The 19141-nt window shown below is 53.5% G+C and overlaps 1 protein-coding gene across 1 annotated transcript in view; it reads right to left on the bottom strand.

The window, feature by feature from the left end:
- The window catches only part of HEATR5B (HEAT repeat containing 5B), a 254056-nt gene that overhangs the window by 179891 nt on the left and 55024 nt on the right, over positions 1-19141 (bottom strand). The window contains exons 34-36 of the mRNA XM_056127193.1: positions 18643-18794; positions 13911-14124; positions 12847-13156 (exon numbers count right to left, since the gene is read on the bottom strand). Of these exons, the coding sequence (XP_055983168.1) occupies positions 12852-13156; positions 13911-14124; positions 18643-18794 (671 nt within the window). The 3' untranslated portion in view covers positions 12847-12851. The remainder of the gene's footprint in view (positions 1-12846; positions 13157-13910; positions 14125-18642; positions 18795-19141) is intronic.

The raw sequence follows: 19141 nt of genomic DNA, 5'->3' as shown, positions 1-19141 counted from the left end.
CCGGTCGGTGCCGGCTGAGTCCCTGGGTTACTGCTCTCGTTCGTCGAGCTCAGTGGGCTGCTACTCAACTTTCCTGTCAGATTTGATGTGTTCGTCCTGGGACGTGAGTTCCGGGGGTCAGGGAGGCGAGTGACAGGCCTGGAAGGAGGGCTGGCCGCCTGCAAGTCCAGAGCCTTTCCTGCACCGCTGTCCCCTCCCCCACCATTAGGATTTTAAACACTATTCTTTATTTTTCTCTATTTGGGCCCTGTAACTTGATCTGCGACACTGTCCGCCACGCCACGGGGCCCAGTACCTCACCTCCGCCAGAGTCGCTTCCTTCCTTCCCCTGCTCAGTTTAGTCTGCAGACCAGTTCTCAGGTTCTGTGACCTTTGGCCACTTAAAATTTATTATGGTCTTTTAAATTTTTTTAAGTTAAGACATTTAAAAAAAAATTTTTTTTTTTTTTGCTTTTTTGGGTCACACCCAGCGATGCTCAGGGGTTCCTCCTGGCTCTGCACTCAGGAATTATTCCTGGCGATGCTTGGGGAACCATATGGGATGCCGGGGATCGAACCCAGGTCGGCAGTGTGCAAGGCAAACGCCTTACCCGCTGTGCTATTGCTCCGGCCCCAAGACATTTAAAAAAATTGTTAAATATTATTTGCACGCAAGGCAAACGCCCTACCCCCACACCATCACTCCAGACCAATACTGGTAAAAGTATCCTTTGTTTTGCTCTGCTCTGGGTGGCACTCCTGACTCTGTGCTCAGGGACCACTTCTGGTGGTGCTGGGGATTGAACTGGGTGTCGGTCACGTGCACGTCTTGACCTCTGCCCTAACCAAGTGCCTATCTCTGGGCCCTAGACACGGGCCTTGATATGCCGAGGCTCCTTGCCGTGTCCCTGTGTCCCCACCGTGATCGGACCAGCCACACAGAAAAGGAGGCGATGCAGAGAGACTGGGTCGGGCTGGGCCTCAGGTTGCTGTAAGGAACGGATCTTCTCGCTAGAGCAACCGACTCAAGATTGGGGTCTGGGCAGCTAGTACGGGGCGAGTTGCAGGCAGCCAACTCAAGTCCCCCCCCAGCATCCCATATGGTCCCCTAGTACCACCAGGAGTGATCCCTGAGCACAGAGTCAGGAGTAACCCCTGAGCACTGCCAGGTGTGGCCCACAAACCTGAGAAAAATTGCAGCACGCAAGGTCGCAGGGTTGGCTCCGTCAAGCTCATTTCTGTTTCTGGGTACAGAACAGAGAGTACTCGCAGGTATTTTTAACTGGCCCCAGGCCGTGTTTCAGCATCTTTTCCCAGCCTCCTCCGGGCTGTTTCCTGGCTGCGGGCCCCTCCCTGCTGTTGGCCCCTAGTGTGCAGCTGCGCCCACCTCACAGGGCTGTCACCTGTAACCTCTGGGAGTGTTGTGGCCAGGCCCGACCGAGACAGGCTCGTCGAAGGCACAGCCCAACCACAGTGGGGCCCTAAGACAGCCCCTTGCTTGTCCTTGCACAAAGGCAGAAACCCAGGCCCAGGAAGCACCAGGGCCAACACGACCAGTATCTAAGTGACAGAGCCAGACTTCGGCTTACAGCTGGCCAGCCCCCCAAGGCCCCCCCGCCCTGTAGCCCTGAAATCAAATGGGGCATTTGCATTGGCTGTAATCACAGTGATACGGACACAGGGAGGGGTTCCAAGAGAAAACTGAGGGGAGATGGAGAGATAGCGAGTCCAGAGACTGTTTGCCTTGCACACAGCAGAACAAGGTTTGGTCCCCAGCACCCAAGAGGGTCCCCTGAGCCCCGCCAGGAGGGATCCCAGAGCACAGAGCAAGGAGTAAGCCCTGAGCACCAACAGGTGGGCCCACAATAATCCCCTCCAAACAACAGAAAGAATTGGGAAATGGAGTGACTAAACAGGCAGAGAGAAGAAGTGTACAATTTCTGGGATGACGCCTGGTCTTATCATGAATGAAAGGGGAAACTGAGACCTGGGCCCGAGGCAGGCTGCAGACAAGGAGGTAAAGAGTTCAAGTTTGTTTGTTACGTTTTGTTTATGGACCACACCTGGCAAAGTTCAGGGTTAGTCCTGGCCCTGCACTAAGGGATCACCCCGTTTTACTGATTTGGCTGATTTGGGTTTGGGTGCTGCACCCGGTGATGCTCTGGTTTTACTCCTGGCTCTGCACTCAAGAATTACTCATGGAGGTACTCGGGAGACCAGGTGAGATACCAGGACTCGAACCTCGCTGTGCGCAAGGCCTGAGCCGTACCTGCTGTGCCCTCACTCTGCCCCCCTCAGGAATTACCCCTGGTGGTGCTTGAGACATGATAGGGGGTGTCAGGGATGAGCTGAAGCCAGCCCCTTACCTGCCCGTGTACTACTGATCCAGCTCCTGAAAAATTCGATTTTAAAGCTGGTTGAGGGTGACAGTACAGCAGGTAGGGCCGCTTGCCTTGCATGCAGCTGACCCTGTTTTGATCCTCGGCACCCCATGTGGTCCTCCGAGCCTGCCCGGAGTGATCCTTGCATGCAAAGCTAGAGTAAGCCCTGAGAGTTGCTGGGTGTGGCCCCAAAACAAAGCAACGCAAAATAAAAACGAAGAAAACTGGCTTCGAGGGCCTCCCCCAGCCTCTGGTACTGCCGGAAGCCCAGGTAGCCACACCCACATCCCACAGGCGCTGCTATGTAAACTCAAGCTTCACAGCTCCACGGAAGATACAAGCCAAGCTGAAACCCACAGGCACCCAGAGGACCAGTCTTTGGCCTGATGACTGTGGGGCGCCCTCAGGAGCGAGCAAGCCAAGTCCCTGCCCTGACAAAGCCCAGCACCCCACAGCCTCCGTCGTACAAATGGCCCTGCTTCACGCCTCACGACTACTCTCTGAAGAGCCGCCAAGCCGGCCAAGCTCCCAGGTCCTCAGATCCTGGGGCTCCCGGAGGGCGCAGCCACATGTGCAGTCACACGACACCCCCAAACCCCACAGTCCTGACGGCCCAGGGGGAGCGGGGCACGTTAGATGGGAGAGAAGGACAGTAGCCTTCGGAGCTGAGGATGCAAAACTAGTAACACGGAAGGCTCGGCTGGCACCAGAAAGCCAGGAGCCCTCCGCAGGCTGCAGTAACTCCACTCTGAGGAGGGGCAACTCTCAGAAACTTTCTTTCACTGAACTATTTTTTGTTGACTTCACCCTCCATTTTCTTGTAACAAGCACATAAAATGAATTATTTTGTGCCTGCCAAGGAGGCAGGCTTGAGGGTGGGGGTGGGAGACTGGGCCCAATGGTGGAGGGAAGGTCACCCTGGGGGTGGGGTTGGTGCTGAGACGCTGAACAACTTTGTAAACCACGGTGTTTAAATAAAGTTTAAAAAATGTTCATGGGGCCAGGGGCCGGAGTGGGAGTCTAGTGGGTAGGGCGCTTACCTGGCACACAGCGCTGCCGGAAGTAATTCCTGAGTGCAGAGTGAGGGGTAAGCCCTGAGCACTGCTGGATGTGGCCTCAAAACCCAAACGAACAGATGAAGAAATGGGGCAGAGAGACAGTGCACCATTAGGGCACTTCCCTTGCATGTAGCCAACCCAGGTTTAATCCCTGGCACCACACACGGTTCCTGGAGCCCCACCAGGAGTGAACCCTGAGCACAGAGCCCGGAGTCAGTCACGCATGTCCCCAGAAACAAAAAGTAAATACAATAAACATTCGTTTAGGGGCTGGAGAGAGAGCAGAGCGGGGAGGGCGCTGGCCCTCACACGGCCAACTAGGTCCCATCCCCAGCATCCCAGAAGTCACTTGAACGCAGAGCCAGGAGTAACCCCTTTGAGCACCCCCAGATGTGGCCACAAATCCAAAATAAAATAAAGTAAAATGCTTAGGTGCAGGGCTAGGGAGTTGATTCCTAGAGCGGGAGCACAGACTCTTTTGTTTGGGGGCCACACCCGGCAGTGCTCAGGGACTACTCCTGGCTCTGCACTCAGGGATCGCTCCTAGTGGTGCTCAGGAGACTGAATGGGATGTTGGGGCTTGAACCCGGGTCGGCTGCATGCGAGGCAAACGCCCTCCCTGCTGCACTATGATTCCTCCCGGAGCACAGACTTTTCATGCTTGAACCCGGGGTCATCCCTGGCACTGTGTGCTCCTCTGGGTACTGCCGCTTGTAGCCAAAAGAAAACTAAACAAACAAAAAGGAAAGTTTGTTGCATCAGGGGCCGGAGCAATAGCACAGCGGGGAGGGCGTTTTCCTCGTGCGCGCAGCCGACCTGGGTTTGATCCCCAGCAACCCATACGGTCCCCCGAGCACCACCGGGAGTGATTCTTGAACACAGGGCCAGGAGTGACCCCTGAGCATCACTGGGTGTGGCCCAAAAACTGAAAAGAAAGGAAAGAACCAGCATTTGGGAAGATTTGGAAAACAGCTGATGGGTTGCATTTTCCCTGCTGATTTCAAAGTAACATCCTTCCTGAAATTTAGCCGAGTGTAGCAAAACCCAATCCCTGGCATTTCTTTAAATGAATACTTTAAAGTATCTATACCACCTACGATGAAACAATGTACGAAGTTTTCTTATTGTTTTTAATTGAATCACCCTGAGATACACAGTTACAAAGCTTTCATGATTGAGTTTCAGTCACCTGGTCATGCAAAGAAGGAACACCCATCCCTCCACCAGTGTGCATTTCCCACCACCAACGTCTGAGTATCCCTCCCTCCATCCCCACTCCAGCCCGCCCCCTGCCTCTAGGATAGGCACTTCCCTTTTTACTCTCTCTCTCTACTTGGGACATTAGAGTTTGCAATACAGACACCGAGAGGTCATCGTGTTTGGTCCTTTCAGCACACGTCTCCCATCTTCAGCGATCCCTCCAACCATCACTGACTCAGTGCCCCCTTCTCTATTCCAACCTGCCTTCTCCCCCAGCTCATGAGGCAGGCTTCCAACCGTGGAGAAATCTTCCTGACCCTTTTGTGTCAGTCTCATACTATGTCATATGAGTACAGTCATTCTATGTCCATCTCCTTCCGACTCATTTCACGCAGCAGGATAGAAAGTTTCCTGATGAGAGTACAGCTGGGACTGGAGCGATTGCACAGCGGGTAGTGCGTTTGCCTTGCACGCAGCCGACCTGGGTTCAATTCCTCCGCCCCTCTTGGGGAGGCTGGCAAGCTACCGAGAGTATCCCGCCCGCACGGCAGAGCCTGGCAAGCTCCCCTTGGCATATTCGATATGCCAAACACAGTAACAACAAGTCTCACAATGGAGATGTTACTAGTGCCCACTCGAGCAAATCGATGAACAACGGGAGGACAGTGCTACAGTGGACAGTACAGTCAGGACAGGGCACCTGCCGCCTTTCGAAAAGCTGGCCTGGGTTTGATTTCACCGCCCACCACTTGGTCCCCTGAGCCCCCCCAGGAGGGATCCCCAAGAGTAGCACCAGGACTAAGCCCTGAGCAGGGCAGGTGTGACCTCCAAACAGAACCGTTCAAAGGTTCCTTTAAAGGAGTTGAAATCGCTTATGTATAAAACATGGAGGGAGGTAGTGGAGAGCTACGCCATGAAGGCACAGCCAGTGCCCAGCGATGGTCTGCATGGCCGAGGGCCGGTCCCCAGCCTGGCGCCCAGTGGGCCCTGAGCATCACCGGCTGTGTCCCTGACACTGAGCTAGGAGTACTCCTTGAGCACGGCTGGGTATGATTTCCCAGATAAAGGCGGGTACTGTTACTATTACATTTCGATCAAGCTACACAGCTTCTAGGGGCCAGAGCGACAGCACAGCTCAGAGCTTGCCTTGCACACATGAGACCCGGGTTCAATCCCCAACGCCACATATGGTCTGGGAGCCCTGGCAGGAGTGATTCCTGAGCACAGAGCCGGGAGTCAGTCCTGGGCCTCTACAGCTGGGGTGGCCTCCCTCGAAATCTGCGAATTACTAAATCTGTCCCCGTCTTGAGAGTCCCATCACGGGACATGCTTTCAAAGTCTGAGGCGAGCCGGGCTCACGGCCTCCTGCAAGCGACCACACGCGCGTGAGGAGAGAAACCAAGCGCCCGCCACTCTCTGGTCTCCAGGAGTTGCGTCAACCCCGCCCCACAGTCCTACAAGTTTTATCAGGAAGATGAATGATTTGAAACTCCATGGGAAATGGCTCTTACTCTTTATCTGGGGAGGCTTGGTGGTACCTAGGCAAGGTCAAAGTTCCTGTTGTTTCCTGAATGACCTGAGAGGCAGTTTCCTGCATAGGTGAAGTACTTTCAAGGGAGAAATTGGCAATTGGCTTCTTCTTCTTCTTCTTCTTCTTCTTCTTCTTCTTCTTCTTCTTCTTCTTCTTCTTCTTCTTCTTCTTCTTCTTTTTTTTTTGCTTTTTGGATCACACCCGGTGATACTCAGGGGTGACTCCTGCTTCTGCACTCGGGAATTACTCCTGGCAGTGCTCGGGGGACCATATGGGATGTTGGGAATCTAACCTGGGTCAGTCGTGTGCAAGGCAAACACCCTACTCACTGTGCTATCGCTCCAGCCCCCAAATTGGCTTCTTTATGTAGGTTTTGGGGCCATGCCTGGTGGTGCTCAGGGTTTATTCATGGCTCCTGACGGGGCTCTGGGGAAGAGGAGGCCCTGGAGCATGCTGGAAACTGAAGCCATGTCGGCTGCACACAAGGCCAGTGTCTTACCACGGAACCATCTCTCATTTACAGAGAGGACGCATGTCCCTCACTAAGAAGTCAAGTAAGTAATGCTGGGATTCTCAAGTTGATATTTGATTATTGTCTGAATAATTTCAGGAGCATATCTTAAAATTCAGGTTATTAACATTCAAGGAGTTCTCACCAAATCAGAATAATTTCGGGGCTGGAGTGATAGCACAGCGGGTAGGGCATTCGCCTTGCATGTGGCCCGACCCGGGTTCAATTGCCAGCATCCCATATGGTCCCCTGAGCACCACCAGGAGTAATTCCTGAGTGCAGAACCAGGAGTAACCCCTGAGCATCGACAGGTGTGACCCAAAAAGCAAAAAAACAAACAAAAAAAACCAAATCAGAATAATTTCAATAAAATACACTTTAAAGAGAGAGAGAGAGGAGAGAGGAGAGAGAGAGAGGAGAGAGGAGAGAGAGAGAGAGAGAGAGAGGATGCATAAGCAGAGGTAGACATTGCAGAGCCAAGGAGGTCACTTACACTATTCTTGGGTCCCCTGGACTCACATTGAAAATTCACGGTGGAAATGCAGATGCCAAAGTGACCGTGCACGGGACAACCACCCCCACCTGGTCACGTCCTGCTTGCAAAACTCGCGCCTGTGTAGCGGCAGCACTGAACACCTAGCTCAGAACGGCTCTTTTCTTTTTCCTTTAAATTTTATTTCCCCCGTCACCTTCTATAAACACTGTGGTTTGCTAAGTTGTTGATGATGAATTGTTCCAGGCATTCAATATTCTCCTGCCCCAGCGCCTGGCTGTCCTCGCCGGGGCCCCTTGGAGGGGAGCGGGTTGAGTTTCCCTCCCCGCCCCGACCAGGGCTCCGGCAGCCGAAGACCTCCAGGACCAGCCACCACCATGCTGAGACCACTCTCCACACGCATGAAGGTACCGGCAGAGGAACAAAGGCACGCGGGTCCCGGGGCTGAGATCTCCAAGCCTACTCGGATCGGGGCTGAGCATCCTCCACCCAGATCCTCCAAATTCCAGTAGGCAGGGGTCACGCCCACCAACTGGCCCCATGGCGCCGTGTAATCCCATCAACGGCCAAGACCCAGAGACTATAAAACCCAGCTCCTGGAAGCAGACATCTTATTATCTCATTCTTACTTTGGACAACCTGGCAGGCTACCGAATGTAGCCTGCCCACATGGCAGAGTCTGGCAAACTCCCCGTGGCGTACCCAATATGCCAAATACTAGTAACCATGATGGGTCTCATTCTCCTAACCCTGAAAGGGCCTTAAATATGGCACTTTTTAAAATCTCAGGGCTAGGACGAAGGAGATGTTACTGGGGCCTGCTCCAGGCAATCGACGAACAACAGGATGGTCGTGATCCTGATCGTGATTCAATATTCCAACACCAGTTCCAACACCACTGCTCCTTCCCACTACCATTATCTTCAATTTTCCCAACCACCCCTTAAGCCTGACCCCAGAGCAGGCCCTCAACAATTTACTTTATATTGCTTGTTATCAATAATTTGATAAAAGTCGGGAGGGATACTGGGAACATTGGTGGTGGAGAATGGGCACTGGTGGAGGGATGGGTACTCGGTCATTGTCTGACTGAAATGCAATCATGAAAGTTTGTGAGTCTGTAACAGTACCTCATGGTGATTCATTAAAAAATATTTTAAAAAATGATAAAAAAAATCAAAAATGTTTCTTTAGAAAAAATGTAGTGAAGACTGTTGTATCTCTCTGTGGAGCCTTTAAGCCCTTGTAGGAGAGAGTACTAAGACGTTGTTACAGTTACGCCTTCTGTGCTGGTATTTGTTAACTGAGCCTGGTTGCCTTCCACCTTACATCTCACCCATCTGGTGTGCAGTTGTGAAGTTTCAGACGCTTGCTCCAGGAAGTTCATCATTTTTAATGGGAAATACAGTTGGAGTTAAATTTTTACCTGGGTGGTGGGGAAAAGCTCTTTATTATTATTATTATTATTATTATTATTATCATTAAGACATGAAATGAGGGGCTGGAGCAATAGCACAGCAGGTAGGGCATTTGCCTTGCACGTGGCCGACCCGGGCTCGATTCCCAACATCCCATATAGTCCCCTGAGTACCTCCAGGAGTGATTCCTGAGTGCATGGGCCAGGAGTGGCCCCTGTGCATCGCCAGATATGACCCAAACAACAACAAAAAAGACATGAAGTGATTATTTATGCAAAATTCTGTGATGTCCAAAAACACTCCTCTCAAAGGCGGCCTTTAGGATCAGGACTGGTTCATGATGATCAGTTTGGGGTTTTAAAAGCGGCTCGGTGACGGAAGGCTTTAAGAGATGTATTTATAGTTGTTCTCTTGCCGTTTCTGGCATCAGCCTACAAATTCCAATTAAGAATGAAGAAAATGTGAGGAACGGTGATTCTCATCAGTTAGTGTTTTGAAAAGTGGGCTAATTATAGCCATCGTTTGGCATTGTCTAAATGAGAAGTCGTGGCTCAGAGCATCTAGCACGGTGCCTGGGAACGGAGAGAATTCTTGCGAGGGAGATAATTTACCCTATTTTAACAGCTGTGCCTGGATTTAAGACATTTTCATACTGTGATAGCCGCTTGATATAGTTAGAAATGACATATCTGAATAATTAATATCATCTGTCAGTATTAAAGGATCAAAGAGTCACTCTTGACAAAACCTAGGTTCTGTCATGTGAACTTTGCAGATCTGCAAAAGTTCATGGCTAGATTTTCTTTACATTTGTTAGATGAGGAAAATGAAACCTCGAAAATCATGTTGTCCAGAGCCTGAGCGATAGCACAGGGGGTAGGGTGCTTGCCTTGCCCCGGGGCGACTGAGTTTGATCCCTGGCATCCCTTATGGTCCCCTGAGCACTGCCAGGAGTGATTCCTGAGTGGAGAGCCAGGAGTAATCCCCAAAGACTGCCAGGTGTGGCCCTACAGCAAAACAAAACAAAACCAAACAAAAACAATCATTAAAAAATCACGTTGTTCAAAGTTGTCTCTGTAAGCGCAACCTATTTTGAACAAGGACACCTAACTTCAGAACTAAGACGGAATCGAGAATGCAAATGTATGATACCGATGAATAAATCTTATTATCTCATTCTTACTTTGGACAACCTGGCAGGCTACCGAATGTAACCTGCCCACGCGGCAGAGTCTGGCAAACTCCCCGTGGCGTACCCAAAATGCCAAATACCAGTAACCATGATGGGTCTCATTCTCCTAAAGAGCCTTGAATATGGCACTTTTTAAAAATCTCAGGGCTAGGACGAAGGAGACGTTACTGGGGCCTGCTCGAGGCAATCGACGAACAACAGGATGATCGTGATCCTGATCATGATGAATGAATATCCGGGGAAAAGTCCTTTCTTAGAGTACGGATACTCGGACTAAGCTCCAGAAGGAATCCCCGTGCTCTGTGCTGCTTCCCGTTTCAGCTTCCTGCTCCTGGAGGTTCTTAACCAAATGCTCGAGAGCACGCAGGAGAGAAGAGCCTGGGAGCAGAGCAGGGGCAGAAACTCTCGGTGTTCCGGGCAGACTCGCCCACAGACCGTCCCACCCACTCCATCGCGGGCTCTGCACGCCGTCGGGCACAGCTGAGAAAGTGAGAGCCGAGTCCGTTGGGGAGGAAGGACGAGACTGCTGGGGAAAGGGAGAAGGAGCAGGTTCTCGGGCCGGTGCATGATGCAACCTGGCGGGGACAGGAAACGGTGGGGAAACCCGGGCGGCCCTTGAAAGCGCGGGCAGCTGTCAAGGCGGAAGTGCACACGGCGTGACCGCAGGCGTGGGAGGGTGGCGGGGCCGAGGCCAAGAGCAGAACGCAGCCTGCCAAGGGTGAACAGCACCACACGGGGCCGCACCGCGGGGTCAGCCCACGGCCAAGCATGGAAGCGTCGCTGCGCGTGGCCACGCCGAGAGCCCGGGCAGGTTCGGGACCCGAGCACTGTGCGGGGAGCTCCGGCTCCAAAATGTCAAAGAGAGCGACTGTCGAGAGAGCAAGTCCACGGCCGGGCAAGTCCCCAGGAAACACGCGGCCTCCGGAAAGAGTGCTCATGTTTACAGCAGCGAAAGAGGCAAAGGCAAAAGGGAAGAACAGGCCAAAGGCCTGCCAACGGCTGAATCCGCTAAACACGTGTCCTACAGGGTGAAGAACATGTGTCCTGTAGGGTACACATACGGCCGGCAGGGTAAGCATGCATCCTACAGGGTGAGCGAGTGTTGTGCAGGATAAACAACATGTGTCCTACAGGGCAAACATGCATGTTACAGGATAACTGTGTGATATAGAGGATAAGCATGTGTCCTACAGGCCCGTGCTGCTCAGTTGTGCTCTGGTCAGTGGCCGCCGGAAGGGTCCTCGTGGGCCTCGTGGGCCTCGTGAGAGCCGAGGCTGGAGCGCTTGTCAGAATCGCCTCTGCGTTTCTCAGAACATAACCCCCATGTGGCCAAGAACGGATGACGCGGGAGCACAGTGGAATATCACTCAGCTGTGAAAGGGAGGGAAGCACTGATTGGTGCAGAGCCAGGAGTCAGTCCCGAGCAAAGCCCGGGGTGGCCCCCAAACAAACAGACAATGAAAGGAAAGCAAGCAGATGATGGCCGGGGTGCGGCCCAGCCGGGAGCTGCTGACCTTGCGTCTGTGAGACCCTGGGCTCGATCCCTGACATGGGGGGGGAAAATCACACTAAGAAGCAAAGTGAAACCCAAGCCCACAACAAGCCAGGCAGCCAGCGATGAGACCCCGTGGGCAGGATTTCAGGCTGGGGACTGTTCCTCAGAGAAAGGGGAGATCACAGGGAGGACAGCGCAGACCACGGCCGGCCCAAACGGGCTGACCCTCGCGGTGACTCTCTCTGGGGGACAACCAGACTCGTTTCAAATAGTTTCTGGCGATGGTCACGCTCACCTGTGAATACACCAGGGAAGCCAACACGCTGAGCTGCACAATTTCACTCGGCAAGTGGTGTGTTATGCGACTTCCCCATCCATAGAACCGCCACACACACACACACACACACACACACACGCACACAACAGAGGAAACGTGGCAAAGTCAGGCCTCAAGCGAAAAGGCCACCCCGTGGACAAGAAGTCCAGGGCAAAGTGGCAGGGCAAGGCCCTCGTGTGAGGCAGAGACTGGGAAGGAAGGCGGCTAAGGACGGCTGCTGTGGGCGGTGGAAGATTCCAGAACGCTGATGTGCTTCCGATGATGGTCTTTAACTTGGCGTTGCTGGGCCCTGAGGCGGGCCTTCACCCATCCCTTAGCTCCTGCGGGAGAGCCGGCCTCACCCCCGGGCGCCTCCCCCTCCCCGTTTGCCTCAGGTTTGCCTGTGGTTTGCTCTCGGCTTCAGGCCCGGACAATGCAGGCCTCGAGAAGCGCGATGAGCCAAACTGGCCGGCAGGGCCGGAACTGAGACCTGTCGTTAGAAAACAGGCCAAACGCTAGCCCTCGAGAGGCAGCTCAGAGTGACCGGCCCCTCGCTTGAACCATTTTTGTTTACGTTTTTCTTTTTTTAATTTTTTTTTTTTGTGCTGGGGGTTGAGCCCAGGCCTTGAGCCTGAAGAAACGGTGCAACTGAAAACGAGAGCTTTAACACAGTGAACCAAGAGCTGGTCCCAGGTGACTGAGGACGACACGGTGAGTGTGTGTGGGGGCGGCTTCGAGGCTGGGGCACGGCCAGGCCTGGATGTGCATTCGAATCTGCTGTCTACGTGATCCGTCACTAGCAGAACTCCGAGAGAAACAAAAAAGGAAGGTTTGGAGAGATGCTAAGAAAATGTGACTTTTATTATCAATATATACACCACAAAAGAGACACGGTTTTGATTCCTTCGAAATTAAAATTCGGATCGTTTGCCAGTTTTCCCGGTGGAGACTGAATCCCGACCTCTGTGTCTGGTGACCAGCAGTGACCCACCGGTACCGGGACGCCTGGGTGGGATGGGGTCAGCATGTAATGACGGTGTCTTGGCGCTCACAAAATAAATTAAGAGGAAGAGAAGCATTATTAGGAGAGAGTGAAGGCACAGGCACCACATGATTAAAACAACCAACCAACCAAACAAACAAATCATTCCTTCACGTGGGAAAAGCCGCAGGTGCGTTCTTTCGCCCGCTTCACTGGGTGGCGAGTGGAGGGCGCCCCGCCAGGACTCGGCGGCTCCGGCTCCAGGGCGGCGGGGGCCGGGCTGGAGGGACGCGCGTCAGAAGAAACTGGTCTTCAGCTTGATGGTCGGCGCGGAGTGGATGGTCGGGGCGGGTTGGCGGGCGGCCGCCTTGGCCTGGCTGGCCTGGCTGGCCCGCACGGCGGTCTCCAGGCGCGACTTGAGGTCGGGCGCGGCCCCCACGACGGCCTTGAAGGCGTGCGGGTAGAGGGGCCCGATGCGCATCAGGTTCTGCAGCGCAAACTCGTGGAGCTCCCGGGAAGCCGCGCCGGCCGCCGCGAAGGCCCCTTCGTCCAGCAGGTACGAGATCAGCGTGGGGACCAGGAGCGCGAGGAGCTGGACCCCTGCAGGACAGAGGGACGGTCAGAGACCGGCGCGGGAGTCAGGGTGGGCAGCGCCCGGCACGTCTGCAGGATTCCCTCCTGCCCCCCTTCTTTTCTCCGTCCTGGGGGGCGGGAGGGGGGCTTCGGGCTGGGCTCAGGGCTCTGTGCTCGGTCCGGCTCCTGGCGGGGACCAGGGACCAGGGGGGGGGGGGGGCTGGCTGCGTGCAAGGCAACTGCGTCTCCACGTTACTATCTCTCTGCCCCCAGCCCCACATTTACTATTTAAAAAAACTATTATTTTTTAAATAAAAGATCATTTTTAATTTGCTATTTTTTAAAGATTCACACCAGGCATTTCATTATTTGCAGAGAAATGCAACTCTTGGGATTGGAGCAACAGCACAGCGGGGAGGGCGTTTGCCTTGCACGTGGCTGACCCGGGTTCGATTCCCAGCATCCCATATGGTCCCCTGAGCACCGCCAGGGGTAATTCCTGAGTGCAGAGCCAGGAGGAACCCCTGAGCATCGCCAGGTGTGAACCAAAAAGAGAGAGAAAAAAGAAGAAACAAACATGAATCATGGGTCCGAGAGACAGTAGAGTGGGGAGGGCATTTACCTTGCACATGGCCGACCCGGGATTGATCCCCGGCATCCCATATGGTCCCCTGAGCACTGCATGCAGAGCCAGAGAAACCCCTCAGGGTTGCTGGCTGTGGCCCCAACACAAATTCAGACCTTTACTTCAAAAAGTAGATTTTGACAAGAACTGACGTACGGTTCTGCTCCTCGCCCAGAGCGACCAACGTTTCCAGAACTTTGATTCCTTCCTGAACAGCCAGGAGCTCGGTGTGGCTGGCCGGTCTGTTCCTCTCCACGGCCTTGAGCTTCTCCACCACGATGGGCGCCAGGGAGTGGATGTAGGGGGTCGAGAGGGCGCGGTTGGAGTGCTGGAAGACGGAGGGCAGGAGCTGGAAGCACTTGGCCTGGACCTGGGGGGGGAGGACCGAGCGGCTGAGCACCTGCCGAGTCCCACCCCACGCCCGGAGCGTCCCGCGCGCAGAGGAGACGCCGCCAGACCACAGCAGGAGAGAACGCCAGCTAGAGAAAATGGACGGCATCAAGGCACTTTCAATAAACGCAGTGAAGCGGATTCCGTCCGCCAAACGGTTCTCGTATGTGAACGGCCAAATGATCACGCTTCCATAGTCCGAAGAGAGCGAAAGGAGCTAGAACCCAGGCGTTCTGCGGCTGGAGCGAGAGGACGGCGGGGAGGGTGTTTGTCTCACACGTGCCCAACCCGGGTTCGATCCCCGGCATCCCATGGGGTCCCCCGAGCACCACCAGGAGTGATTCCTGAGTGCAGAGCCAGGAGGAACCCCTAAGCGTCACCGGGTGTGACCCATAAACTAAAAAAAAAGAAGAAAAAGAAATCAGGCATTCTAAGTTGTATTTCTTTTTTTTTAATTTGGGGTGGGGGAAGGATGGACCACACCAGGCAGTGCTCAGGGCTCACTCCTGGCCCTACACCCAGAGATCACTCCTGGTGGTGCGTGGGGGACCTATGGGTGCCGGGAATCGAGCGTGGGTTGGCCACATGCAAGGCCAATGCCCTCCCCACTGTGTGATCCTCTGGCCCTACAGATTACTTTTCTTTCTTTTGTCTTAGGGGTTCCAGGACTGGAATGCACAGCTCTTTCTTTAAGAAACATGTTTAATTAATGTATCTAGCAAGGAAGGTTGGGCTGGAGCCATAGCACAGCGGGTAGGGTTTTGCCTTGCACGTGGCCGACCTGGGTTCAATTCCTCCATCCCTCTTGGAGAGCTCGGCAAGCTACCAAGAGTATCCTGCCCGCACGGCAGAGCCTGGCAAGCTCCCCATGGCGTATTCATATGCCCAAAACAGTAACAAGTCTCACAATGGACACATTACTGGTGCCCGCTTGAGCAAATCGATGAACAAGGGGAGGACAGCAAGGAAGGTTAGGATGTGAATGATTTCAAACAAAGTCTATAAATGTCTAAAGGCACGTGACTCGGGTATCTCCAGCCCTGTGGGTCCCCATTTTAATTTTCCAGGTCTAGAAAGGAAAGTCTCATTCATTCATTTTTTTTTTTTTTTTGCTTTTTTGGGTCACTCCTGGTGATGCTCAGGGGTTACTCCTGGCTCTCTACTCAGGAGTTACTCCTGGCGGTGCTCAGGGGACCATATGGGATGCTGGGAATCGAACCCGGGTCTGCTGCGTGCAAGGCAAATGCCCTACCCGCTGTGCTATCACTCCAGCCCCACATTCATTCTTTTTTGATTAGTAAAACTTTATATTAGTAAGAATAAAATGAAAACGAGGGGGCAGGCAGGCAGGAAGGGTCCCTGATACCTGTCAAAAGCAGTGGAACACACACCATCCATGCCGACGTCAGGTGTAGGATGACATTGCTTTGTCCTTTCTCCCTTTCTCCACAAGGAGCTTAGATTTATCTGGTTACACCCATCACAGTGCTCCCGAGGCACTTCCATCCCATTGTGTTTATCTGTAAACAGTCTTCCCTATGCTCTCCTCCCCACCCAGTTAATCAGCTTTCCCCCTAATCAGACTGTCAACTTGTAAGGCTAGATTCCTCAGAAATCTGATTTTATATGTATGAGTGAAATATTGCCTTTCTCCTCTCCTTATGTCTTATGAACAGTTTACTTTAAAGCAAACCTTTTAGAAAGCATGCCCTTTTTGTATAGATACAGGAAGACCGTTAATATTATGCTTGTAATTTAGGATTTAAATGTTATTCACTCCTGGGCATCTGCTTTCTCGACTTAAGCCTCAGTTGCCCTTAGTTCCTAACACCCCAAATGCAGGGTCCCGACGAGGGACTGAATGGACCCAGGGCAAGCGGTGAGCTACCCTGGCAGCGAAATGGGCCAGGCCAAGGTGCCACGATTCTTAACTATAAGTTAAGAGTTTGATCATAGACAAATGCTGTCATGATCCAAAGGTAACGACGAGACTAGGATCCTGCTAGGGGTGGGAAAGACTATCTGGCCTGAAAACTGTAGTCTTGAGATCGAGAGGGCCCTAGGAGGGCAATTCTATAAGTTTAAGGTATTTCTTACTGTGTCCATACAAAACAATTCATGTTATGAATGCTTATACATTTGTTGGACAAGAAGAGGAGAAACACACCCAGGGGAATCCGCTCTAGGGTGGATTGATCTGATAATGAGGATCTTTAGGAGCGGATGTCCCCAAGGGAAAGAATTCTGCCCCTGTCGATTGTGATTGCACCTATGTGTAATTGTTACCCCAATCCCTCATGCGGGGGGATAGAATGAGACTGTAAGAATGGACAAGGGGAGGCAGAGGAGAGAGACCGGAGCAGACGGAGAGAGGATTGGAATAAACTGCAACTGACATCAACCAGCCTGGCCCTCGTTTCCTTCCTCCGCCTGCCCATCGCCATCGACCTCCCCAGACTACCGAACGTGGGCGGCGGGACAGACAGAGCCGCCGCCGCTGCTCTGCTCCGTTTTTGAGTTTACACAGCCAGGAAACCAACGCCTCGGCTTCTTGTTTTTTTTTTTGCCACATCTGGTGACGCTCAGGGCTCACTCCTGGCCCTACACTCAGCGATCACTTCTGGTGGCCTGGGGGCCCACATGGGAGCTGGGGATCGAACCCGGTTTGCGGCATGCAAGGCAAGCACCCCACTTGCTGCGCTGTCGCTCTGGCCCGGGGGGTGTTTTCGGAAAATATATTTCTCGGGCCAGGGTAAACCCCAAGCATCACTGATGTGGCTGACCATCCCCAGACCCAAACCCAAATCCCCTAAAACAACCACCTCCCGGATGGGCGGGAGGCAGAGTCCGGGGCTTAAGGCACTTGCCTTGTGCGTGGCCGATACCACGCATGACCCGCGAGCATCTCCAGGGCTGATCCCTGGTCAGAGTCGGGAGGCGGCCCTGCGTACCACCAGGTGTGGCCCCTAACTAAACACACATCAAAAGACAAAAACTCAAGGTGAGATAAACGATCTTCACACACTTCGGATCATTTTTAGCGGATTACTCATAACACGCCATACAAGACAGATTACTTAGGGTCTGCCTTGGGGGCAGGCTTGCGTGGTGGTGGGAAATTTCGAAACATGGTGGTGGGAAGATGTAATGGTGGTGGGATTGGTGTTGGGATATTGAATGTAATAAAGTACTGTGAACAACTTTATAAAAATAAAAGTCACGATCACGATCACGACCGTCCTGTTGTTCGTCGATTCCCTCGAGCAGGCCCCAGTAACATCTCCTTCGTCCTAGCCCTGAGATTTTTTAAAAAGTGCCATATTCAAGGCTCTTTCAGGGTCAGGAGAATGAGACCCATCGTTGTTACTGGTCTTTGGCATATTGGGTACGCCGCGGGGAGCTGGCCAGACTCTGCCGTGTGGGCAGGTTACATTCGGTAGTCTGAATGTAAATAAAAAATAAAAATAAAAAATAAAAGTTAAAAAAAAAAGACAAAAACCCCACAAACCCAACACATCTCTGAGACAGGGTGGGGTTTAAAGTGCTGAGGTGGGCGCAGAAGCTGCCGGAGCCCTTGTGCTGCTGGCGCCCACATGGCCGAGCACATGTGTTGCCCGCATCCCTGCTCTTGGGACGGGGACTTTCCTGCTTTCCCGTCCAACGCTGGGATGTGTGCAGGGCTCTCTCCGCCCTGGGAGAAGCCCGGGTTCTCTCTCGAGCGTGTTTCTCTCCACTCTCTCCCACCTTCTCTCCCTCCTTCCCTTCAAGACCTCCAAATAAAACCTGTTTTACTTAAAAAAAAAAAAGGCGCAGAGGTGTTTACGTGGCCGTCCTGGTTTTGTCTTGGCTGAGTGGGAGTCAAGATCCTGATTTTGGGGGGCTGGTGCAATAGCACAGTGGGGAGGGCATTTGCCTTGCACACAGCTGACCTGGGTTCGATCCCATATGGGATCCCATATGGTCCCCGAGCACCGCCAGGAGTGATTCCTGAGTGCATGAGCCAGGAGTAAGCCCTGAGCATCGCCGGGTGTGACCCAAAAACCAAAAAAAAAAAAAAAAAAAAGATCCTGCTTCTAGGCTGAAGTGATAGTCCCATGGGTGGGGCATTTGCCTTGCACGCAGCTGACCCGGGTTCGATTCCCACCATCCCATATGGTCCCCCAAGCTCCGCCAGCAGTAATTCCTGAGTGCAGAGCCAGGAGTAAGCCTGGAGCATCGCTGGGTGTGACCCAAAAAGCAAAAGAAAAAGCAAAAAGAAAGATCCTGCTTCTGTGCTCAGGGTAGGCCGTGTGGGGCTGCGGATGGAACCCGGGCTGGCCCTGGGGGAGGCGAGTGCCCGGCCGGCTGTCCTGTCCTCCAGCCCCAGAACATCTAAGTATCAGAGAACTGACCCCAAGACCATCAACCCTGCATGTGCCCCTCCGCACTGCCCACCGCCCGCTCCGGCATCGCGCCTTCCTGCCAGCTGCCGTGTTGATCAATCCGGAAACCCCCTTACCCACGGGTCACAGGAGTTGAGCGCGTTTTTGAATCTGCTCATGCAGCCAGCCTGCAGGCTCGGGACTCCGATCACCTCGCTGCCCGCTGACCACAGGAACAGGGCGATGGCCGTGAGCATGCTGACCTCGTCGGGGGCAGACACGGAGTCCTCTGAAACCAAGAGACAACGGAATCCTGAGCAGCAGGAAAAGCGACAGCGTGGTGCCAACGGGGCTGGAACGTTCTTTCTGTTTGTTTGGTCTTATTTGTTTTTGGGTGTTTTGGGGCCATACCTGGTGGTGCTCAGGGGTTACTCCCACACTCAGGGGTCACTCCTGGTGGGCTCGGGGGCCCCTAGTGGGTGCTGGGGATCCAGCCTGGGTCAGCCGTGCGCAAGGCCAGTGCCCTGCCCACTGTGCTATACGCCCCACACTGCCGCAGCCCCCAGAACCTTCAGGGGAGGGATGTGCGTGTCGGTCACCACTGCTCCCCCCAGCACGGGGCTACCGGGAGAGAGC

This window comes from Sorex fumeus, unplaced genomic scaffold, assembly GCF_029834395.1.
Source record: "Sorex fumeus unplaced genomic scaffold, SorFum_2.1 ptg000006l, whole genome shotgun sequence".
Classification (NCBI taxonomy): Eukaryota; Metazoa; Chordata; class Mammalia; order Eulipotyphla; family Soricidae; genus Sorex; species Sorex fumeus.
Note: the sequence above shows the minus strand (reverse complement) of the source record. Positions and strands in the feature narration are given on the sequence as shown.